The 25,850-nt window shown below is 39.8% G+C and overlaps 1 protein-coding gene across 2 annotated transcripts; it reads right to left on the bottom strand.

The window, feature by feature from the left end:
- Positions 1 to 2,164: 2,164 nt before the first annotated feature.
- On the bottom strand, positions 2,165 to 18,385 carry mypn (myopalladin). 2 transcript variants are annotated; one of them, XM_087802337.1, is made up of 21 exons: positions 18,184 to 18,385; positions 15,657 to 16,706; positions 13,288 to 13,463; positions 13,161 to 13,212; positions 12,705 to 13,083; positions 12,559 to 12,633; positions 12,230 to 12,371; positions 11,597 to 11,620; positions 11,177 to 11,293; positions 10,430 to 11,111; positions 8,166 to 9,428; positions 7,965 to 8,091; positions 6,383 to 6,460; positions 5,701 to 5,922; positions 5,487 to 5,636; positions 5,337 to 5,416; positions 4,554 to 4,680; positions 3,667 to 3,874; positions 3,422 to 3,587; positions 3,220 to 3,353; positions 2,165 to 3,129 (listed from the first exon to the last, which is right to left on the bottom strand). In XM_087802337.1, exons 2-21 carry the CDS (start codon positions 16,703 to 16,705, stop codon positions 2,951 to 2,953), a joined length of 5,430 nt encoding a protein of 1,809 aa, XP_087658463.1. In that variant the 5' UTR covers position 16,706; positions 18,184 to 18,385; the 3' UTR covers positions 2,165 to 2,950. The 2 variants fall into 2 exon arrangements, with proteins under 2 accessions (XP_087658463.1, XP_087658464.1); XM_087802338.1 differs by lacking the exon at positions 6,383 to 6,460.
- Positions 18,386 to 25,850: the final 7,465 nt, after the last annotated feature.

Raw genomic sequence — 25,850 nt, forward strand, 5'->3', positions numbered from 1 at the left:
ATCTGGTAATGTCTAATTCAGGAAAATGGATCTGATCAAAGTTTGTAATATACACAGAAAGTGTGTTTTTAGGTCCTTTTTTAAATTGAGTTATTCATATTATTTTCTTTACAATTTGCTCTATGTAAAGAGGGCACAGTAATAAACATGTATGTGTAGCATACTACTATTTTTAAGTGAAAAATGACTTATTAAGTGACGTTATGCTTCTTATACATGTTACATTTAAAAATATATTAGCTATTTTAAAGAGATAAACAAAACATGTACTGTATATTCCATATAAAAAGTCTTTATTTAAATATGAAAAATGAAATGAGCCATTGTCAGGCTGAAAGACGGTCACATAAATATAGTCAAAGGGCCATATGTGGGTCTGGACTATGGTATATTATTAATCCATATTCATTAATATATGGATGTCGTCTAATCTTAAATTCAATAACTTTTTTTCTGTCTATCTCCTTCCCCTTTGTGTGAGCTGACGTGCTGCTCTCGCCGGCGTATTGACAAACGGGGAGCTTGGCTGTAGAGACAGGTTATGAATGATTAATCACCGTTAAGAGGCGTAGAATAATGGCCGTCTCTGGTACTGGGTCATGGACACAAGCTGATGCTGTCTGGTCATTTTGGGATGGACCGGTTTGGTGTGCAATTAGGCATATAATCCCATCTACCAGTTGGTTCATTGATTACAGATTGATGTAGTTGGCCAGCTGCTGCTTGTCTTGTCTGAGGGTCCCTTCTCAGACGTGAACCCCGGCCCTTCCGTGTCTTCCACCCCGTTTCTCAAGCCCCTCGTTTGATTGGCTTGTTTGAGCACCGACGGCTGAGCCATGCCCTCTTGTCAAAAGCCATATGTCACCACGGAGGAGCGGCCCCGTCCACTGCGACAGAAGCATTAATCCCACTCTCCTTATGGGGGAAACACAGATTAGTCCTCAAAGCGTATGTTTCTGTCCTGGAGAAAGTGTAATAAAAGATTTTCCTCCTCGCGTATGTTCTCGGACTTGATCTTGTTACCGCGGGCAACAGATTTAAATTACTGTTGATAAGTTGATTGATGGGTTCAATTTCAATTCATTGAGTATCTAGAATAAAGGTTAAAATTCAGGTTTCTTATAATGTAAGAAACTTTCAAACCTGACGAGGAAGGCCGAGGGATATTTTCGTCTTTGCAACACACACCACTAGCTGTCAGCGAGCGACTCGGCCTGCCAGCTGGTCGAATGAAGCATGTAGTATAAGTAGGTCAGATAAGGTGAATGAAATTTTCTGCCTATTTGAACCCTCTTGCCTTCTAATTGGACTGATTAGCAATGCTTAATTGGCTTCTGTGCTCCTCTGTTTGTCGGGAAATGTAGCATTATTTTATGCTTGTAGGCATCTTTAAAACACGCCGCGCAATACTATCAAATTACTTACTCAGTGGGTCTTTAAATGTAACTTTGTGCTCTTTTTTTTTTTACATTTTTTAAGCTCTCAAAAAAAAGTCCCATATGCTTTTAAAATGAAACAAATTTCATGTTCTGGGTATTACAAAGACACTGTTTCTTTCATCACTCAAGCACTTGCAGGAGCCAAGAAGAATTATGGAAGGATGGAAATTTACGCCATCTTAATGACATCTAAACAAAAATGATGCATCAGATAAATGACAAATATGGTGTATGTGTATTTGTCATTATGAAGAATTAAACTTGGATCACATGACATAACTTGAATGTCTTGTACGGCGACTGGGAAGTGAAAAACAAATTTACAAACTATTAAAACCATATTAAAAACTCATAAAAACAAATTGTTACAAAAAGTTTAAACTGTAAATCAAATTTATAAACTACTGAAACAAATGTACATATTTATTAATATTTAAATAAATTAACAAATTAGAAAATTATGAAACTGTCAAACAAATTATTAAAACAAATTTGCAAAAAAGGTTCCCACCATTTGTAATTTTGTAATTTGTATGTTATTGTTTTCCGTGAGTTCTTTTATTTGTTTCATGACTTTAAGACTGGAAATGATACCAGTTTTGTAGAATGACCCACATTTTATTTAAATACGGAATGCTTGCATTTCTCCAACAAAGAGTGCAGGGGACAATTTTTAATAAATAGAACTTTATTTTTGTAACAGAAAAGAAATTTACAGTGTGCAACTTCACATCAGGTGAATATTAGCCCCGATGTCTTTGAGTTTCATAATCCTCTTAATAATTTACTTGATAAAAATATGATTAATTTATGTCTAACCAGATTCATGACTGTTTTCTATTTGGTTGGATTCTTTGGGTGTAACTCAGGTGCTAAAGCTTCTTCTAAAACACAGAGGAATACATTCACATGACAGAAAATACAAAGGCGGTATCAAGACTTAAACACAGATTTAAGCTGTAGGACTGAGTGATAAAGTGAAATTATCGTAATGGATGACTTTAAAGTGGCTCATTAATGACTATGTACATATATATTCAAAGTTAAAGTGACACATATGATCATCTTGACATCAGGATTGTTAGTCATTGAAAGTAATGTGAGCAGTGTTATAGAGAAAGATATTTAAAATTGAATTTACTTGATTGATTTCTCGTGCGTCGCTTTTTAAAAGATAATAACTTATTCAATCATAAAGACAAAAGTAAAACTATCATAAAATTAATCAAAATATAAGACAAGTATGCTGTCGTTTGCTCGACCGACCAAGCAGCAAACTACTGTAAATGTGAAAAATTCAAACGTGACTCTTTCTAGAGAACCAAAACCTACACCAATGATAATGATGCTAAGACTTTGCATCTCCTTCGCAGTGGTGCGACACAGGAACTGTTATTTTTTTGCAAAGTGCAGATGCAACTATGGTTCCTTTACCATCGATTCTGTACGTATCACATCACACTCATCTCAAACAATCACATGACAATCGGTCCAGACACTTTTTTTTCCAATCACAGCTCCTCGCTCTCCAGAGTGGCCTCGGCAGGGAAGCTGGAGAACAAGATGGGGTTGGTGTCCGACGTCGGGAAACCGGACTTGATGTCCAGTCCCTGGCCCGTCAGAGCGGCGTAGCGGCTACCAGTACGTTGAACCTTTTTCATGGTCGTTGGGATGCTCTGGTGCCATTGTGCTACAAACAAACGAGAAATCGGCATGTTTTAAAACAGCGCCTCCTCGTTTCTCGTACAAATATATGGAGGTACTGCATATATATTAGTACCATAGATATCGAGCCTGCAGGTGCTAGATACGATTCCAGCCTCATTTTTGGCCGACACTGTGTACCAACCAGCGTCGTCTTTTGTAGTTGGCTGAATAAGTAGACACACGTATCCTGTGGCATCCTGCTGCATGCTGCAATAACAGTTGACCTCCTGTGAGTAGAGGACGTGGAAATAACCAAATCTTATTTTTCTACTGACCTCATGCGGTTCTTGGTTTTGGGAACAGTCTCATTGTCTTTTTTCCAGAATATGACCGGAGGGGGCATACCCAGCACTCGACACTCCAGGCGGACGGGGGTCCCCTCAGGAATACCCATATTTTGTAGCTTTTCTACAAACCGAGGTGGGTGTTTTGTCTCTTTTTCTGTAAAAAAAAAAAAAAATCTCTTGTCACTTGATGTCGATCGGATAGTCATCGTGACGGAAAGTCCAGCCGAGCTCACCTACGACTGTCAGATCCAGACAGAAGGAGCTCTGCCCAGCTTTGTTACTGGCGATGCAGGTGTATGTCCCAGCATCCTTTTGGCTGACAGGGTCGATGACCAATGAGTGGATGCCGTTTTCCCGGACCAGCATCTTGTGGTACTGGTCTGGATAGATGGGTCGACCGTTCACCAACCACATTAGCTCGGGGTTTGGAAGGCCACTGACCTGGATAAGATGAAAGAATTAGTAGACATCCATCCGTCCATCCGTCCATCCGTCCATCCGTCCATCCCTCCATCCATCCATCCATCCGTCCATCCATCCATCCATCCATCCCTCCATCCATCTATACATACACTTGCACACCTATCCCTATAAACTTAGACGTCTAAAAGAGGTCTAAACCTAGACGTCTAAAAGAGGTCTAAAATAGGTTTAAACTTAGACTTTTTAAAGAGGTCTAAACTTAGACGTGTAAAAGAGGTCTAAACTTAGACGTCTAAAAGAGGTCTAAAATAGGTCTAAACTTAGACGTGTAAAATAGGTCTAAACTTAGACGTCTAAAAATCGTCTAAACTTAGACGTGTAAAATAGATCTAAACTTAGATGTCTAAAAGAGTTCTAAAATAGGTCTAAACTTAGACGTCTAAAAATCGTCTAAACTTAGACGTGTAAAATAGATCTAAACTTAGATGTCTAAAAGAGTTCTAAAATAGGTCTAAACTTAGATGTCTAAAATACGTCTAAACTTAGACGTCTAAAAGAAGTCTAAAAGAGGTCTAAACTTAGACGTCTAAAAGAGGTCTACACTTAGACACCTATCCATCCATCCACCATTTTTTATTGAAACAATATTAGATATACTTTATGTTAAATATTATTCTAGTGTTTATTCATCCCCTACCTTACAGTCAAGACGACAAAGTCCTCCCTCATGTCCAAGCATGTCTCCTGGAGCTTGGAGAAAGTGGGGTCGAAAGAAACGCTCCTCTGTTTGTTCAACCTCAACGGCCTGTACACGAGTCCGTACCCTAGAAATGTTCAGAGTTGATCAATGCACTTCTGGCAATATAAATAAAAATACCTTTGAATCATTTAAAAAATTGGATTTGAACAATTATTTGTTCAGACTTTTCCTTGATTTTCTGGAACTCGTGTGTTGTTCTCGTGTTATCTTGACCTTTTAAGTATATATTTTATTGAGTATTGTTTTGATTGTTTAAGCGCTTTGTGACCCTGGTCTGGAAAAGTGCTCCATAAATATAAATTACTTACTTACTATTTTTAAAAGACTGGAAGATCATGATGAGTTTTCTTGATACATGTCAAACAAATTCTCTTTATGCTCTAATAGCTTTGCATGTGATTTTGGATGCCGTTACCCCAAGTTAATAGCTAGCATTTTACACAATTTTACTTTTTGACTGCTTTACGGGGATTAAAAAAATACTTGTATTGTTAAATGTTGTCAAAGTATTATTTTTTCTTTAGAAAAAAAAGGAGAGAAGCCAATGAATGCCTGGGGGTTATTGCCTTCTTCACATCAAATTTCACAATATTAACATAAATTATGATAGATTCAAATCCTTCAATCCATTATTGTTGTGTCATTCTACAATAAATGAGAATGATTAAATAAATTCAATTGAGTTTTACAGAATGATTCAGTAAAAAGATTCCTAGTTACCTCTGGGAGTGAATTGGAGTCAGTCGATTTCTTGGTGGTCCTGTTTGTATGATCAAGTGCCCAGAACAGCTGATTCGACCCTGTTTTGTGAATAAGTTTTTAACTTTCACTTCTTAAATACATTTTAAGAGGCTGTAGTTAAAGGGCTACCTGAGGATTTGCTGCCATGACGGTGTAGTTGCCATCGTCATCACTGTTTGTGGACGCGATGTGTAGAGCACAGGTGCCGTCGCCTTCTCGTATCTTCTTGTAGTGGAGGTTCTTTCTCAAGATCTGTTTGCCGTCCTTAAACCAGTAAACCTGAAGGAAATTGTATTTGGTTGTTGAATAATATTTGAGCGGGTGGTCAAGACTGTCCGCTTACTTTTGGTACAGGTATTCCTACAATTTTGCAGGAGAGTGTGACAGGGACGCACTCGGACGCTTTAAAGTTCTTCAGCTTCTTGGCAAAAATCGGTGCGATGCATTTTCCTCTGGGGACGTCGTCGTGTTGCACCTCATCGTCTGATTCCTCGACGGGCGTTCTTTCCAAACGAAACTCGATTTCACTCATGAGTCTCTGCTCAAAGTTAGACACCTTGTACTCCTAAAAGAAGAAAAAACAACTTAAGAATTAAATACTTGACAAAAATAAATGATTTAATGCAAGAAAAACATGTTGACCATGAACAGTGGTATGAAAGTTACAATTATATTTTCAATACTTCATTATATTGTGACTTTGTACTACCTGAAGGCCATCATGGGAAAGTCATGAAAGAGTAAAAAAATCTTTGAAAAAGCCTGTCCAACTGAGAGAAGAAGATTGTGAGGGTAAAACCAGGAAGGGTTTGAAGGTCATTTAACTAGTTAGATAGTCATGAGTTTTAATAATGATGACTTTGCATAAGTAACCATGAAGAGATTTAAGAGATTGTCATTGTCCATGCATGTTATGAAATAGTTACCAATGTATTTTTAGGGGAATAATAGTAAGGCATAGAAGCGAGAGAATTTTAAAATCAATAGTGTAACCAATGGAGTCTCCAGCAAAGCAGTGCTTGTACCTCGTCATAGTTAAAGACAGTAGCAGGAATGCTTGGTCCAAGATGTCTGCTTTCTGTTTTCACCTCAATACTCGGCTTCTATAAGATGACAGGGGGATGAACGATGAACAAACACATGTACAAACAACCCAAGACCGATGGAGAAGCATTTACACAATCGGTTATCAACGAGCATTCTGCCATTGAAGTGAACGCACATGAACGCACAGACAGATGGTATGACATGAGTCAAGGGTTTATGAATAGGGATGGGTATCATTTATGTTTTATTCATCAAATTTCTGGTACTTATACAGTGGTGGGGGAATGTTTGAATTGAGAAAATGATTTTCATTAAAAAAACAAAAAAACAAGGTCAATGTAATGAAGCACTGAACGGTGTTGCTTTTGGGTTACTGTCAGAATTTGTGCCATCAAAGTACTGGTACCCATCCCTATAAATGAAGTTCCACACATATCATTGAACATTTAATAATCTAGCAGGCATTACTCACATGCATTATAGCCAATATGAAGAACAAACAACAATGGATGGAACAAAAAGATGATAGAACAAAACATTTTAGAAAAAAGTATTTTTGTGACTTTTTTTCACAAAAAGACTGTATCCTAAAACTGACAACAAATCTATAATTTTGACGTCATGTTGTAAACATACTGTTAACAGATAACTGTAGACATAATGCCTTTATCTGAATGATATTGGGATGAACACCTGTCTAAGTTTCATTTATTAAAACCTTTTTGGTCACAAAGGTATACTTTATTACTCATTTGATATCAAGAAGTTGTTTATTTTATTTTTCCAAGTTACACAAAGAACAACTGAAACATCTCATTGGGAAATTAGTTTCAGGAGAAAATGACTAAACACTCAGCAACATATGTCTGTCAAAGCAAAGGGGATCAAATGTTGTTGTGAGTCTGTCACAATGTTTTCTTGTAGGCCCTATAGGGAAATACTTCATTAGTGAATCGCCTCCGATATGAGGGATTCACTTTTTCCATCCCAGTTAAAAAAAAAACAGCTGGTATATATATATATATATATATATATATATATATATATATATATATATATATATATATATATTTCTAACTAAAAATATCCATCAGTGGTTCAAATACAATGAGGGCAAGATCCAAATAATAAAAGTTTAGTATCTTTATGCATATTTTAGGGTAGAGGGCATTTAAATCAGGTCAAGGAAGGGAAGGGGGGCACAAGGGGTGCAGAAGACCCCATGAATATTCCAACATGTCCAATTTCAATCAAATTGAAACTTTATATTTGTTACATACTGAATAAGTGAGATTTACACTTTTTTACATGTTTGGGCCAATAGTCTGGCCCCGAGTTCACTGGGTTATTTGGTTTGTCCTTTTTTATACACCAGGTCAATGCCAGGCAATATGGAGATAAACGAGTGGTTTGATGGAGGTCTGTGATCCTGACTGCCTTTTTAGTTAATACTATTCCAGTGAGTAATAATCTTAGTAGTTTAGTAGTAGGGGGAAGAGCCAGAGCTACAAATTAACAAAATAACTTTTTTTTTAATCATTCATAAATGATGCTCATTACCTGTTGATGTGGAAAGGCACTTTCTTTCAATTGAAGCTTTTTCTCAATGTCATGCATCAGTAGTTCTCGGCTTTCTCTAAGTTCTTGGGAGGATTGAGGTCGTATCTTCGGTACCTTTTTGTGGATCCTGTAGATGAGAAAGTATGTGTTTTCAAACATGCAATAAAAATATAGTAGGCAAACTTTGGAAAATCCACGTACCCTACTGGAGCTCCTTTAGGCAAGCCCATGGAGTTGGTTTTGTGAGTTGGAGTGAGGGACGGCAGGACCGAGCTCAGGAACGCTACAGGGTTCTGGATGGGGCTGGGGCTGGAACCGCTCGAGGTGGGACTAGAGGCCTGAGGGGGGGACTGGGCTCTGAGGGCAAACACGCTGTTCATGAATGGCAGGGATCCAGGTGTTGGTGAACACACAAGTGACGGAGGACTTGTAGGAGATTTCAACACCCGTGTCGGGAAGAACCTGGGTTGTGGTGAGAAAGGAGGGATCGTGGGGGAGCTGGCTGCAGAGGAGTTCAGTTCAGCCGCCAGCTCCTGGAGCAGAGGGACCGGAGACTCTGTCGGGGATGGACTCCGAACGGGAAAAAATGTCTGGGCAGCGATGAACTCCTTGGGACGTGCATAATTGAAGGCATGAGACGTGGCCGTCAGGTTCATGAGTGAGGCGTGGGTGCTCCTCAGTAGACCGGCGGGGGATGTCACCTGCTGCGAGGCTGATGTCGACGCAGTGGGGGCTGTGTTCGGTTTTGGGGGGGAGAAAAACTGGGGCAGAGGTGTGTTTTGGGAGAAAATCGAGGAAGTGATGTTCATATGCGACGCATGGATGGTGTTGAACTGAGTAACTGGTGTGACGCTGGGAGGCGGAGCAGAGCTCAGCCGTGGCACCGGCGGAGCGGAGGTCATGAGCGTGGAGGTCTGGAAGTGTGGGATGGATGGAGGTGCAGGCGTGGTTGAAAAAACTGGTGCATATGTGGTGATAGGGACTACGGTAGAGCTCCGAGGAGGAGGGGAGGTTATTGTCGGGGGTGCAGGTGCATATGTGGTGATAGGGACTACAGTACAGCTCCAAGGGGGAGGGGAGGTTATTGTCAGGGGTGCAGGTGAATACGTGGTGATAGGGGCTACAGTAGCGCTCCAAGGAGGAGGGGAGGTTATTGTCGGGGGTGCAAGTGCGTACGTGGTGATAGGGACTACAGTAGAGCTCCGAGGGGGAGGGGAGGTTATTGTCGGGGGTGCAGGTGCATACGTGGGTGGTGGTACTGTGGCAGCGGTCACTTTGGACGGCAAAGTTGACGGTTGGGACTCCGGATGTACTCTGGGCGACCAAGGTGCATGTGATGTTTGGACCTCAGGCTTGTTCTGGAATGATGACTTAACCTGGGAGTGGGTTTGGGTCGGAGGGTCCGTGTCCTGCTGCTGCTCCATGAGCACCTGGTTGTGCAGAAGCTGCAGCTGAGCTGGGTCCCTGACAAACAAGAGTTGAAAAGGTGAAGGACTACATATGGTTAGGTAGAGATATAGAGGTATGTGCACGCTCATGAATCAAAGCCCATCCCGGGAACCTCTGCAGGAGTGAAGCCAAGACAGTGTGAAAAATATTCTGCCCTTTTATGGACCATCAACAAGGAGCCACTAACCAAACACTTGGCGAGCCCAGAACAACAACTATCTTTGGATGGAATCTCCTTAAATCCATCAAAAATAATAATTAAATCAATTTGAATAGTTTAGATAAAACTAAGTCTTGTTTTTAGTACAATTCATATGTCAAAATAACTTTTCAAATGATGACATGACATCATAACACATAAACATCAAACAATGTGATTAAATGATTGCATTGAAATAAACTTACAAATAAAAAATGCCATCCTTCGTTTTCGAGAGCCTAAAAGTCCACATTCGTTTGTGATCAACTAGAAGTTAGTCCAAATGATTCGGTTAGAAGAGGAGGGGGACGTTAAGGCTTGGGACGAAGAGGAGGAGGAAGATGTGAAGTTTAATATCGGAACCAATCAAATGTTTTGAGAGAGTCAAGTTTCAATGCCTCTATGTAGAAGTATAAAGGCTCCATATTAATTCAGCTATTTTTTTAGGTGTTTGTCCTAATTATTTTATTGTCGGATAAATATTGACACAGTTGTACGTAGCTGTTATTTTGGACTGCAATTACCCCAAATCTGTTTTTTAATTTTACCATGAAACCTTAAAGCTTTCTTAATGATTTTGACCATTGTTTTAAACTACATTTCTTTACCCAATGATTTATAATTTTCATCTGTTTGTTACTTTTTCTGTTCTGGAAAAAATTTCATATTTGATGTGATATCTAATCATACATTAAAATAACAAGGGGCAAAAATAATGGATTAAAAGAAAATTGCAATATTGGTATAAGTGGTGAAAGTTAATGCTTTCCTAGTTATGATTAGGGTTGATTTTGTTGTGCGTCATTCGAGTACTCACAGTTTGGGTTTGGCCAGCACCGGTGGTGGTCCTTTGCCAGACAGTCCATCACTATCGTCTTCCTCGGACGGGCCGGACTCGTAACTCTGTTCGTCCTCCTCGTCCTCTGGCAGTTTGAAGTGCACACGCCTGTTGCGCGAGCGAGAGTCCCTGTGCTTGGTTGGTGAACGCGACTTCAGACAGGAATTCGCAGGTGGGTCAGGGAGCGGTACGACAACAAGGCTTCCATTTTGTTGGTTGGAGCTCGTCTCTGTTGTGGTCACCGATTTGCTCTGATCGTTGGTAATGGTGGCAACGAAAGGTTTTGGGTAAGAGAACATCTGTACCCTGCTCTGAGCTCCTGCAACAGCTGGGTTGACAGTTAAAGGATCCAAGACGTCAGTAATCCGTGGGTTAAAAGTGGTTTCACTTGGCTCAGGAATCGGCTGGCTTGGGTAGAGCGCATCCGGCCGCAGCATACTAGAACTCTGGGGGTCCAGACGAAGAGTGCTGGTGCTTAAAGGGTCCAAGCGTATCGTACTGGAGAGCAGTGGGTCCAGACGGATGGTGCTGGAGTGAGGCTTGATGCTGTTTGTGACTTCTCTTTGAGCCGGGATGTCTTCTGGGGGAACTTGCTGGACTGACCTGGGTTCCACGGTCAAACTCTCCGCCGGCCTCATGTGTGGGTCATGGCTGCCATTTCCTAACAACATAAGAAACACATTGAAGCCTGGTGGTACAACTTGAATGTAGAGTTTGAAGGATTACCTTTGACGTCTAATGTCGCAGTGCTAGACACGGTGCCATATTTGTTACTCGCGGTGCACGTGAACACCCCTGAATCTTCTGGGAAGACCTCGGCGATGACCAACGTGCAGATTTCCTCTGGTGAGCAAGAGGGATATTAACATGGGCTTTTTAAATCATGACTTCAGTGTGAGGAAGCAGAGGAGTCTCTCCTCTGACACATTAGATAAGTCTGCAGCTCCAGCACGTTGAGATGATCTGCCATGGTGGTGTGACTACCTTATAAGGACCAGATCAGGGAAAGGCAGCTCCGGCTTATTTACAGAGGAAAAGCAGAAGCCTTTGCCGAGGACTATAAACACGTGTGCGGAGGATCACGGCAGCATCATTTTTTTGCTAGATAGATAGCAACCAAAACTCTAAAGGTACACACAAAAATACCTGGTTCCGCTGGAGATCTGGGCTCTGAAAGGAAGACAGAGGAACACAATTATAAACACATATCTCGTCATTATACTTCACACTTTTTGTTGAGGATATGCATTTGCCTAGAAAAGCAAGCCAACAAGCCACCCATTTACACCCACATAAGGAATTTATTTGATTGTTTTGGAAAAGGTTTTGGATAATTATTTACTTGTGTGTCTTTTGTGGGCACCTGCTCACATGACTGGCTCCAATAACAACTAGCACATACACCAAAAAGTGTTTTTATTGCTTATTAAACATTGCTTGAGGACACTAGGTAGAGATTTAATGAATGCAGCACACAGTGGTTATAGTGATACAGCTCTCTCTAGTGAGTAAAGGATACTCTAAAAGGTTTGTGGTAGCAGATAGTAATCCAGAGCATCACCAAAACCAATTTGTATTTTCTTCTACCAACATTTGAGTTTTGAAGTTTACTTTTTTAATACAAACTGGTTATCAACCTTTTATCCCTATTCATGCCTCCCTATTTTTATGTTTTTGTTCTTTGTCCACAAAGGTTTTCTCTTACTTTACCATATGTTGTTTTATCTACAACACTTTTCACATCCTGCAGACTGATTATTTTCCTTTCCACTAACTCACTTTTCTGTAGAATTCGAAAATCAGGAGAGTCTGTAAGGATTCTCCCTCCTTGGTACCACTCCACCCGAGGAGATGGAGCTCCCTTCACACGACACTCTAGCACCACCAGCTGGCCTTCTGATGCATGGATGTCCTGTAGGCTCTGAAAAAACCCCAGTTATTAAATTGATCTGTTCTCAACTTTCAAAGTATCAAAACATGGAATATATAAGACTAATGATTACAGTTTGATAGATGCACCTGTCAACATCTACTTTAACAAAAAGACCACTATTCAGTACTTTTAAAAGTAAATAATGTTGGTAAAAAGAGCTGATGATCAAATCTACCTTAGTAAAAACAGGTGCAGCCATGGTCGATTGTCCGTTTACTCCTGGTGTGAACATGTTGCTGAGAGTTTGAGTCTGAAAAGAAGACAGAGGAAGAGATTTAAAACAGGATCTGACGGCGTCGTCCTGTGCAGCTTGCATTGCACCTCAGGTTGAGAAGTTGGAACCACTTGGAGCGAGACCACAGAGTTTTGTGTAGAGGTGATGTTCTCTGGATGCGGTGGCGCAGAAGACACGGACAGAGGAGGCGTGGAGGCCTCCTGAGCTCCTGTGACTTTTGTCTCACCTGATGATAGTGACGTGACACCCTGCAGAGTTAAGACTGAGTCCTCACTGTCGGCTCTCTCCGGTGGAGCCGGTCGTTCATGGATGTCTTGCTCTAGATCCGTGGTGGTTGTCTGGACTGGTGGAGAAGGTTCTGAGACAGTTTGACTGGATGGTTCCTCAGGGTATGTGTCGCGATCAAGGGACAGACGATTCTCACTTTTCTCTTCAGTCTCTGTCGATGCCGGACTGGCCTTAGGTCTAAAGTCAGAAGATAAAGTGGGAATAATCAAAAAAAAACTTTCAAGACTCGGAGGGGTTAAAAAGTAGTAACTTACTTTTCTAAAGGTTCAACGTGGTGATCGGCTTCTGATTCAGAAGAAGACGCACCTACAGGGTCAACAATTGTGTTGTTAGTTATGAGTTTCCGGATAGTTTGAAGAACGGAATTTCATTAAAAATCACCCTCGATGTATATCTCAGCAGACGTCGAGTCGGTGCCGTAGAAGTTCGATGCGAAGCAGGAGTATCGTCCCGTGTCTTCCTCGAAGGCTTCTGCGATGATCAGAGAGTGCAGCTCTCCGTGGGTGAGGATCTGGATGTCTGGACTGTTCTCCAACTCCTTCCCCTCACAAAACCACCTACAGTACAACATACACATGATGAGCATTCATTCTATAATGTTACCAGTATTGTTTGACATGATAAGAAGAGATGAAGAATGTTTCCTGGAACTTTGTTCACGCAGAAGTAACTAGGCACTAAATCTACAGTGAAAACCAAGAGGTAATGAATGAATCGGACAGACTAACTATCATAGTTTCAACATATTTTTAACTAAAATAATGCCGGGGCAACGATATATATTGCGATTTAAAATGATACCGTAGGAACCGAGTGAAAAGTGAGGACTCCTGGGTCACATGATCAAACATTTCAGTCGCATCTCAAATCTTCAAAGTATCCTCTCCTAATCTCTTCACCAGAAGTCGGAGGAAACACCAGACGGCTGCGGCGATCGTATCCCCTTACAGCGTTTGTCATCAACAGTGAGTAAGACTCTAAATTGAAAGCATGAGTGGTAGAGAAGATGGCTGCTGCCAGGCAAAGACCCCGGCTCACTGCACCTGTCACGGCTATTTTTCCCCGTGGAGCTCAGAACAGGAGATTCCCGCTGGAGCCTGACAGCTTGACAGGATCAACGCACACCCAGACACAGGAACACACACACACACAGCTTTACACACAACTATAGAGAACATAAAGATCGGTTGGAATATGATCATAATAACGAACAATAACACACTGTTTTTTCTTTAAATTGAAGTCACTCACAATATAACTCTTTAAAGGTTGGAGCTACATGATGCTGACTCACAAAAAACACACTGTTACAATGGAGAGGATGTTAAAGGGAATCTTTCAAATCAGCAAATCATCTTACCGAACCCTGCAGCAAGTTCACCCTTCTTTGAGCCGGTTCCATTATCAACTACAGCTCGCGGTGCCAGTGGGGTCTAAAAATGGCAGAGAGCAACATTCTCCACAGACAAGTCTACGTTGGTGGCTCAACAATGTTCAGTCGGGACTATCAAGCACATGCCCCCCTGTTTCCTCGCATGTGTTGTTGCTTTTGGATGGTTCATTCAAACTCGACAGTAGGCGTTGCTTTCAGAAGATTTTAAGGGATTGTTTGGAAACAGAAAAACTGGCTCACACGAGGTGAAAACTTTTCTTTCTTGACTTTTCACACTCAAGCATCCGGCTGTGCCCCAGTACTACGGGTACCATACAGTCCTTCAAAAGCTCTAAAATCACTCGGACTTCATTGATATGAGAGGTGCGGGTCGGCTGGACTCGAAACAAGGTTCAGGAGGTTCATATTCTGACCCAGAGGGCAGACAACAACGTAGATCTTATAATGTCACCATTTTTAATGGATGATAAGCTCATATGATCTGGATGATGAGCTCATATGATGCAGGCCAACTTTTCCAAGAGTCACCCCAAAGTCATACCAACATACTTTAATAATGCAGTTACAGAACCTTTTCAAAGATAGTTCAATTGTTATTGGGAACTAAAATGGACATTAACTTGGTTAACATGCTGCCACACTTCTACTTAGGAGAAGACACGCATCAACACATTTATTATTATGAGAAGTAGGAAAAAAATCAACCCAAAAAATCTGTACATTCTCGGCTTTTTCAATCTATAGTTCAATTATGAAACTGCAGAAAACATGTTCATACAAATAGTTTTTCAACGCTTAGAAAAGACAGTTAATGTTAATGATTGATACAAAAATATTTGGAAATCAATCAAAATTTAACAATAACATTACATTTAGAGAGTAGTATAATCTGTCTTTGTAGTTTTGTGTTCTTGTTGTGTATTTCTATGTAATCAGTTTACATTTGACCAAATTGTAAAATCCTCTTTAAACCTTCTTTTTAAGTTAATGTTCTGTACTGCAAAAACATCGTCCAATAGTTTCCAGCAGTTCGTCCAAAATTTTTGTTTTATCGTTTTATGTGAATCAACTGCTATTTGTCCTGCCTTCACCTTTCTGTTTTATTTTTTATTTTTATGTGGTACACTGGAAGCATTGCCTGAAATTGGATAAAGATTCATAGTTTATCGTGAGATTAACCATAAGAAGAGACTAACAATAAAATGGGACTAGAATTTCACATTGTTCTTCTTCCTACTATAGCCGACCCTTGACGATAAAACAAATACAGGGACTTGTATCAAAAACTGAGAGGACTTTTGTGTTGCCCGTTTTATTACATTCAAAATGGGATTATTGGAATGTAAGATGTTCTCACCTGACTTCAGGGACTGGCGTTCCTCTCACAATGCAGTCCAACTGGACCTTGCTGCCTTCAGGAACCTCCCTGCTTTTCAGTTTCTGGATGAAAGTGGGAGGCTCACACATTGGCTCTGAGAAGTAGCTGCCAGCATGTGTTATTTCTGCCTCCTCCATCTCTTGAGAGTCACACAGCTCCTCGAGGACCGTGCATTCCTGAGACTCCTGACCAGCCCCTGGGTCTGCTTGGATGTCCGGTTGATGACTGAGAACAGGACTCACTCTTTCCTGCTCTTCTTCCAAATGCACGACCGAGCGCTCCCTGTTGTCCGGGCTTGGTGGATCGACGGTTCCATCACTTTGGCCCTTGTTCGGGGATTTAGTCCGGTGGGCTTTGGATGATTTTGGTCGTACCCTTTTGGAGCTGTTGGCCTTGAACAGCGAAGAAAGCTCCTCGATGAAATCTGCTGCTTTGTTTAGGAACTCCTTCTTGGACTGGGTCTCAAGGCCATAGGGTGCGCTCCTCACTTCGCTAGTTTCCCTGCTGGTCCTCATCACATTGTCCTGCCGCCCAGAGAAGGTGCTGTGGATCTTCTTGTCTGGCGTGACTGTTGTCTTTGCAGCAGACGGTTCTGTGACGTAAGGAGCGGGCGGCGATGAGGTCGGGGCAGCAGGGGCAGCAGGTGTGGCGGGGTCATTGAATGCAACAGAAGAGGTCAAAGTAGGGGAAACTAAAGCTGCAGAGTAGCTCACAGGGGTCATGGGTGTCACGGGGGTCTTGACCTCCACTTCACGAGGCTCATGTCCGATGGCTTGGCGGGCCAGGTTCACACTTTTATCCAGCTCCTCTTGGCTGAGAAAGGCCGACAGGTCCGGGAACTGGTTCTCCCCGTGTGTCCGAGAGTCTTCCGGCTTCCCCTTGAGCGACCCGTAGATCTGGAGTCGGGACGAAGAGGCGTCCGAGCGACTCATCTCGGTGTGACGCTGCTGCGCTCTGGCCTCGGCCAGGTAGCTCTCGCGCAGCAGCTGTGCCAGTGAAGGGGGCTGCTCAGCTGTGTTCTCCTGCATCCTGTGAAGACAGAGCAAGACTTAGATCCGACCTGGACCTCTTTAGATGAACCCCAACACCAAGGGTGTCAAAATCAATAACACACAAGGGACCAACATCCTTCAGCAGTCTAAGTTGAGCCCCAAAAGAAATGTACTGAATAATATCATATTTTAATATTCCATTTTTATTCTTTGAGGCTCAATTCATCTTGATTATCTCTGTGTTTGTCCTCTTTAAAATCACTTTTACTGTTATTGTTGCCATCCATTATCTCTGTTCGTAAATGTATCTTTATAGGTCATCATACCAACGTGAACATTAATCTTGATTGATTTCTGAGGCTGGATTTGGCCCACAGACCAGGAATTCGACACTTGCCCCATACACTTTAAATATTTTATGTTCAGAATTAAAGAGGCCCTAATCAGAATATATATATATATAAATATATATACTTCATATCTATATATATATATATAACTCCAATATTGATCTATACATACAGATTTAATGCATTTATTAACTTTACAGATTATAAAACATATTATGTTTTTGTAATAAAAATGACTTCCATTCAATCCATTTAATGTTTTTTCATATAGGTTTGCCCACAAATCTATTGGTATAAGTTGATTTCAATGTACTAAAAATATATTTATTTTGTTGAGTAATATTTAAAACGTTTTTTTTCTTATTTTCTTATTATTTGTTTTTCGTTTAATAAACAATACAAAAAATAAGATACTTTGAACCCCCTACTTCCATTTTTTTCCTAAATTTAAAGTAAAAGTCTAGTGAAATCTAACTCACTTATCGAAGGAAACTAAGGAAACAAATTGAAAAAGTAGAGAGTATTTGATACATATTAAACATCAACATGCTTGTTGCTAATATAGACAGGAAGGCAGAGACCGGAGTTAAAAGCAGGCGATCCCTGGTAAATATAGATTTTTATTTCAGCCTTCCTCTCACCTCGACAGGGTATCAGATTCAATCCCTGACACCAGACACGAGCGGACATCGCGCCCCCCCGCACCACCCCGCACCACCCCAGCTCCACCTCAGACCAGCGACTATATGACGTTTTGACTTTGCACAACTCTTTGACACAAGTCGAGTCATTGACACGAGATAGGGCGCAACATATGCTTCTGACACTCAAAATCAGTGCAACGAAGAGAGTTGGTCCAACAGAGCTGCAGCTGTTGTGTACATTAATCCTGTGCAAACACACTCTGAGCCCAGCGAGTCATATCTAATAATAGCCAGAGCTCAGTTTACATGAAGAAAAATCAACACAAAACTGGTTCCGATCATCTCTGGTGCTCGTAGAGAGGTTAGACGTGAACTTGCCCCACACATGCAGGCGGGTTTGGATAATTGAATTAAGCAGAAGCAACATTCCCGATTAAAATTAGACTCAAAGTGAGATCCAGTGTCACAGGCAGGAAGACAGTCACCAGGACAATTAGATAAGGCCTTGGTGTGTTTTTACCTTCAGAATAAACCCAGCTGGCCCCCCGCTATGGGACGGCCCGAATCCTGCTGAAGAGACCCCGCTTTTCCGGCGGCTGCCACCTGAGGAAAATCCTGGAAACCGGCAGCTGTCCAGTCTTCCCGGCTTTTGCTCACGCAGAGTTAACCTTGGAGTATACCGGGAAGTATGGTGAGGAGTAGCTAAGGTAGCCGGTCACCAGTAAAAGTAGCAACATTTGTCAGTGCAGAAGTTGCAGGTTATTTTTAAGAAGGTCTGGCCCATGTGTCTGCTCATTGGCCAGTGGGGGCGTGTGTAAAGGGATTCCTCCTCTGGTGGAGTGGGGCCACCAGAGACCCCCTGTTCCCACAGAAACTCAGCCTCTGACTCTCCTATCATTTTAATCCAATACTAGGGCCAAACTTGATATTTTGATACATTGCAAATGCCCCAAGGTCACGTTCACAGGACTGGTGCTGTGATTTGGGCCCCTTGTTGGGACCATTGGACTCTATATTTATATGAAGTTTAATCTCTTGAAATTGCGATCGCTGTTTTACAAAGTATTTCCTTTTTAAAAATAATTGAATGAATTACATTTGCCAGACACACCAGTTGAGAACCATTGGTTTTATCCTGTGAGTATCAATGTTGATCAAGAATTGATAAGTTTTAATCATTTTTACTTCCTGAGGAGAGAGAAAATGTACTGATCGCGTATTAAATCATGGTTAGTATAATATGTATTATTGTCCAGAGAAACATAAAGATTTTATCATTATATGTATAATTAAATTTGATAACTGAAGCAGAATAATTAAAAAAAATCATATACAGGACGATTGAGAACTTGGGGAAATTGTCCATAGGTATGAGTGTGTGTGTGAATGGTTGTCTGTCTTTGTGTGTCCTGCGACAGACTGGCGTCCTGTCCAGGGTGTCCCCTGTTTCTCGCCCAATGAAACTGGGATAGGCTCCAGTCTCCCCGCGACCCCCATAAGGGATAAAGTGGTAGAAAATGAACGAATGAATGGGGCCAAACTGGTACTTTTGAAATGGTGCTGATGGTTGAACAGTATCTGCTTAAATAATGAAAAAGAAACTAACGTTGTCCGAGGTCAATAAAGTACATGTTGTTGTCTGTGTTACGTTTTTCTACGTTTTTTGGTGTTGAGATGTCTTGATATTAGCCTCAGTCAGATGTGGAGAAAGGGGGTACGGCGAATAACTTCGATGACTCTACATCAGGGCTCCCCAAATGTCTTCTTATGAGGGCCACATAACTTTCCCCTTCTCGGATGGGGGGCTGGGGTCATTTTGTAAAAGAAAAAAATGTCACGATCGTAAGGGTCCGGAAAGCCACACATAACCAAATAACCATTTCTGGGTTAACAAAAGTCAGGAAATAGATATCACACTATTTGTGAAATGAATAATAATCAAATAAACATCTCTGGATTATTCGCATAAAGCAGGAAATATAATTGTAGGCCTTAGAATTTGGACATGTTTCCAATCAGACCTTCTTAGAGAGCAAAGACATACATAGGTAGGTGTAGAATATAATGTCAAAATCAATATAGATTGTGCCTTTATTTCTGTCACATACTATATTTGAAAAAAATAATAATTAAAAATGCGTCTCTGGTATTGTTCAGAGGAAGGTGGGCCGTATTTGTTTGGAGACCACTGGCTACATGAATATACATTTCTAATTGAAATTGTAGATTTTACATTTTTTGAGGGGAATTAAAAATGAAATACCAGTCCTGGTGATGGTTTTCATCTCTGGTTAATGCCCTGGAGACGTTTGGATTCCGTGAAACAGCATCTTTTTCGGACCAACTCAAAATATATTTATTTTGCAAAGAGACCAGAGTCAGAACCTTCAATGGTTCTTCTTTCCAGATCAACACATGCTTTAAATCCCAATTCGCTGAGGTACATTTGAGTGGACACATAGCTGAGAGGCTTCAGTAGTGGACTTGACATCTTCCTTGAGCAACACTCTGATCCCCAAATTGCTTTTAGTTCCCCTTGTGCCAGCAAGAGTCACATTTCCCCACCAGAGAGTTAATACAGTGTAAGCTTCGCTTCCTTTGAACACACACTCGCTAAGACCAAGTTGTCTTCTTTTAGAAAGGAATCACAAGAAGTCTACGTTTACAACAACAAATCCAAAGCAGCTGTTACATCCCTCCAAACACAAATTAGTTATGTGATAACTTGTCAATAACTAGACCAGAGACACATGTTTATTTATCTTAGTGATTCAAATACATGCCTGGTTGTGGTTTCAATTCACGAGTTATTGAGAGAATGTATTTTTCAAAAAAAGAACTAATATTCAGTAATAAAAGTAGATTTTACTGTGTTAAAATAATCTTCTTCAAAATGTATTTCAACTATTAATTCAAGTCTTGTGAATTAAATAATGCATGTTTAAATGTTAGGTTAGGTTAGGTTAGGCAAAACTTCATTGAGAAATTGTTTGATAATGTAATTGCAAATATAAATCTACAATCTGTTGGAAAAATTATTTTCTAATCACTTTTATTAATCTCATATTGTTCTTCATAACTACTGTGGGAAAGAGACTTTGGAGATTTTTCATCGTTGTTTAGAGCGTTTTGAGTCCGTTTTTAAATTCTACATTCCAAGTTCCTTCCCCTAAACATTTCCATTTCATTCTTCATCAGTTTTTCTCTTAAAATTGTTGAAATTGATCATCTCTGTTTACTTTCTTAAACACCATTCTGCGGGCTGCATAAAATGACTTGGCAGGACAGATTCGGTCCCAGAGCCTAGAGTACTATACATGTGGCCTAGAAGTGTGAATACTCTCCCGTGACCAGGACAAAAACCTCCTGCTCCTCTTGAATCTAAGTAGCCTTAGGTTCAACTCTTGGTAAGTAAGTAAGTCATTTTAATTTATATAGCGCTTTTCCAGACCAGGGTCACAATGCCCTTAAACAATCAAACAATCAATAAAGTATATACTTCAAGATAAAACTGATAACACAACAACGAGTTCCAGAAAATCAAGGAAAAGCCTGAACAAATAAAAACATCTTAAGATGTTTTATTAAAATGGGTCTGATCCTCCTCTGCAGTACCCCTGAATAGACCTTACTGGGGCTGTTATTTCCCTGTAGTCGGGACACACTTCCCTGTGCGGTTTAAATACAGGGGACCACCAGGGGCCTCTTGTACTATGGGGTTATACGCACGAAACACGTGTTGAGCCACCTTCCACGTCAAAGTCCATATGTATCCAGTAGCGGTTTTAGGTACAGGCGAACGGGGCAGCTGCCCGGGGCGACATTTTTTAATGACATACGGGGGGTGGCACGAGCGCTTGATAACAAAAATTAAAATGCGCCTCTGCAACACGGTTTTGTATGAGGTATGTGCGCGCGCATTCGTTTTATGTGTGCGCGTGCGCATTCGTTTTATGTTTTTTATATTAAATGACATTATTGAACATGACATTATATGAGTATGTAACCCAGCCGTTTATTTGTTGTTTTATGTTTCAATTATTTTCACTGGAATTATATAATTTAACCCAGTTGTTATTTTCGTGTTTTATGTTTTATTACTTTTCAATGCTTGTATCGCATTAAGACACTGTCGCTTTAAGACGGCCATTGTTTTACCTGTGTTGCACGCATGAGACGCGTGGTGTGCAGATGCTTCAGAGGCTCAGAGACTGAGACACGTGTGCGCCAACGCTCCTGCATTTCTATTGAAAACACTCGCTTTTCACTCTTAGATGAGCCTAAACAATAAGTTTATATTATTGTTCATATTTCTGTTTATATTTCTGTGTGTAAATGAATGTTGTATCGAAGCAACTAGTTAAGTTTATTTGTGTGAAACTTGAAGCATTGTTTTATAACTTTATTCAAGCGTACATTTTCTCGACAGTATTTTATATTGTACTGTTTCACTTTGTTTTGAAAGTGAGTTGCACTTTATATTTTGTTATCGCGTGGTGTTCAGATGCTTCAGCGGCTCAGAGACTGAGACACGTGTGTGCCAACGCTCCTGCATTTTTATTGAAAACACTCGCTTTTCACTCCTAGAGCTTCGCCTGTTCTTTGCTGGTTCCTGACTGTCACCGAAGGAGGAAGAGTAAACATCTGCTCAACAACGACTTCCAGGACCAACTTGAGTATTTCAGGATTGGTACTCACTCTTTTCACTTTTATTTTGCTGGCCAGCACAACAAACAGACATTATTATTTTTGTTTAAAGACAATACATTTTCCAGCCCAGGAGGCTATTTTGTTTTTGTTTGGTTATTGAATACAGTGTGAAAGTATACTTTGTTTATATTTTATAATAGTTATAATAGTAGACAATAAATATTTATTTTCTCTACTGTCTGTGGTGGATGAATGTGCTTCTGTCCAAAATTATTTTATTTACTGGACTGATAGTAAATTGCTATCAACCCTAACTTTTCCACATTGGTTACAAGTACATTTGAGAACATTTATTTCCTCTAAATTAAACCAAGCTAGAAGTTTCCATGTTAAATAATTATTTATTTATTATATTCATTTAAAGTCTTATTCTTCCTTTAACTTTCTTTTCGAATAATAATCTATTGTTATTAGACTTTAGACTTTCTTTATTGTCATTGCACAGCAGTGAAAAACTGGCAACGCAATTTCGTTGCTTGGCAACCATTTAAAAAACACAGCATAGGGTGATTGTATAAATATAAATATGAATAAGTTATAAATAGAGCAGTATAATATACACAGAATAAATGAATGTTATAAATATTGCATTAAATAAATATATATAAAAGTATATAATGTATATAAATAAGTAGAAAATAGTGCAACATATATATAAATAGAACAAATAAATAATGTTTTAAATCGTGCATTTAATAGTTATTATATATACTGTAATTGTATGATGTTTACATGTTATATCACAATTTTAATATCTACATATATGCTGAGGTTTAACTCCCACTACCAGAAATATATATATGTATGTGTGTGATATGTGTCATTTAATTTTTAATATATTATTTTTTCTTCTTCTTCAAAGCCCATTTAAACAGGCACTATAGTCATCATGATATAAGTATGTTGTATATTCACATTAAGTGTAAATATCGACGATAAAAAACCTAATTCATTTTTAAAACAAAGTGTAAAACTGTAACAAATAACTTTCCCAAACATTTCCATCACACAGATCTTCACTGGCACATGCTGTCCATCACTCTTCTCCGCTCAACCCGTGAGAGATGTTCACCTGCTCAGGTTCAGCTCCCAGCAGATTGACTGGAGTCCAACCTCTCACATCAGAGCTGTGGTCGAGCGTGTCACAAATGTTTGGCTAACCAGAGGGAGATTGTCGCCTCGACGTCCACTTCAGTCCAGCGACATTTTTTTTTCCACTTTTTAGTTGCTCACATGAAGAGAACTGGAGACATTAGAAGTTCACAACTGGACTCCCTGAGACTTGTGTAAAAGTAATGTTAGGATTGAGAAGAATTGGGATTTTGACTTATTTAATATATATAAATAAATGATATAAACATATATTTTAATTCACATTTTTAAAGAAAATTATGGATGAATTGCTGATAAACCCAAAAGTTAAAAAAGGAGATAGAAAGACAGAAACAACAGCGCCATCTACTGCTAGAATCGTGACGCTCATAGTTCACGATCTGGGGAATCAAGGATCCATTTGCGCATGTACGTTGGATTAAAAATACACAACTTCATTTAAATAGCCGGTGACAAACCGTCACTTCGAGACTCAAAGCGTCGAAAATAACAGATAAATAATTAATCATGTCTTTACATTCTACTGGTTTCAATCAAGATAACTATTAATATATTATTTAACAAATCACAAATAAATGTTTCGTTGGACAGAAAAAAAAAACGAGATTACTTAAGTGTAACATTCATGTTATTTCTTTAATTTCTATTCTTTAAAAAAAAGTAATGAAACTACCAAAAAAAAAAAAAAGGTTGCTTCATACGAATGGTTTTCTAAAAGTGTCTCAAAAAAAAAACCGGAGATAAAATTTGCCAAAAGAATATGACCAGACTCATTCAGGAATAATAAAAAAAAAAACGTTAGTCATGTGATTCCCTCCACGAAGATTTCCCTTTAATTGTTCGCAGGTGAGTTCAGGAGCTCATGGACATGTCGTGCTAACAGGTGAGTCCGTTACTGAGGTTTAAACTTTGTTACATGTAAATGATACTGAAAAAAGGGGTATTTTTAGAATAATAATTTGATTATTTGTAAAAGATTAGATTTTTAGATCTAAAAAATCTTTTTTTTAGATGCGCATGCGCATGTTTTTTTTAGATGCGCATGCGCATGTTTTTTTTAGATGCGCATGCGCATGTTTTTTTTAGATGCGCATGCGCATGTTTTTTTTAGATGCGCATGCGCATGTTTTTTTTAGATGCGCATGCGCATGTTTTTTTTAGATGCGCATGCGCATGTTTTTTTTAGATGCGCATGCGCATGTTTTTTTTAGATGCGCATGCGCATGTTTTTTTTAGATGCGCATGCGCATGTTTTTTTTAGATGCGCATGCGCATGTTTTTTTTAGATGCGCATGCGCATGTTTTTTTTAGATGCGCATGCGCATGTTTTTTTTAGATGCGCATGCGCATGTTTTTTTTAGATGCGCATGCGCATGTTTTTTTTAGATGCGCATGCGCATGTTTTTTTTAGATGCGCATGCGCATGTTTTTTTTAGATGCGCATGCGCATGTTTTTTTTAGATGCGCATGCGCATGTTTTTTTTAGATGCGCATGCGCATGTTTTTTTTAGATGCGCATGCGCATGTTTTTTTTAGATGCGCATGCGCATGTTTTTTTTAGATGCGCATGCGGTTTTAGGTACGGCTGAACGGGTTAGCCGCCGATAACAAAAATTAAAATGCGCCTCTTCAGCAGCTGCTCGCTGACAAGGTGCAGCTGTGAGTGAGAGAAGAAAGGAGGGGCGCGGGGGACACTTCACCTCTGGGTCTCCAAATGATCGGACGGGGGGGGATAATGTAAAGTCAGGGGAGTAATTCAGTGTAGAACCGCCACTGTATGTATCAATACTGAAAAGAGCGATACAAATGTGTTATTTCCCGCAAAGTCTGTAGGTCGCTGGTTCGACCATTTGGCGGAACTCAGTGGCAATGTTGAGAAATCATTTAAATATGATTTGCATATTTAAAAGAGGGCGTGGAAAGGGACAAACCAGTCTGCAATTATTTCTACATTTATTGGGATGTATGAAGGAAAAGTGCCTAAATTCTTTCTTTATTCTTTATACAAGTATTGAAGTAATTAGTTACCAACCCGGAACACTTTCTATTTGTTGTAGATCGAAAAATAAAATGCAAATGAAATCTTCAATTAAACAACAAACTTAGAATTTAAAATATCAAATTCAGGAAAAAAAAAAACGTTTTAAAATAGATGGTAGTAATGTATGCGTTAGGTGCATCTTGTCCTTTATCAGGTGAATATCACTTCTCTTGAGGGTCACAATACAAAAATAACATTCATATTTTTTTTAAATCGAAATGTTGTTTTGTAGAAGTACAGCTTAAGGGGCCAACTTTTAAGTCATCTAAATGAAGTGATCATTTTGTGTTCATGATTTTGAAAGTTAAATAATTCAATGGCAG

This window comes from Callionymus lyra, chromosome 11, assembly GCF_982586985.1.
Source record: "Callionymus lyra chromosome 11, fCalLyr1.hap1.1, whole genome shotgun sequence".
In the NCBI taxonomy this organism is placed as follows: domain Eukaryota; kingdom Metazoa; phylum Chordata; class Actinopteri; order Syngnathiformes; family Callionymidae; genus Callionymus; species Callionymus lyra.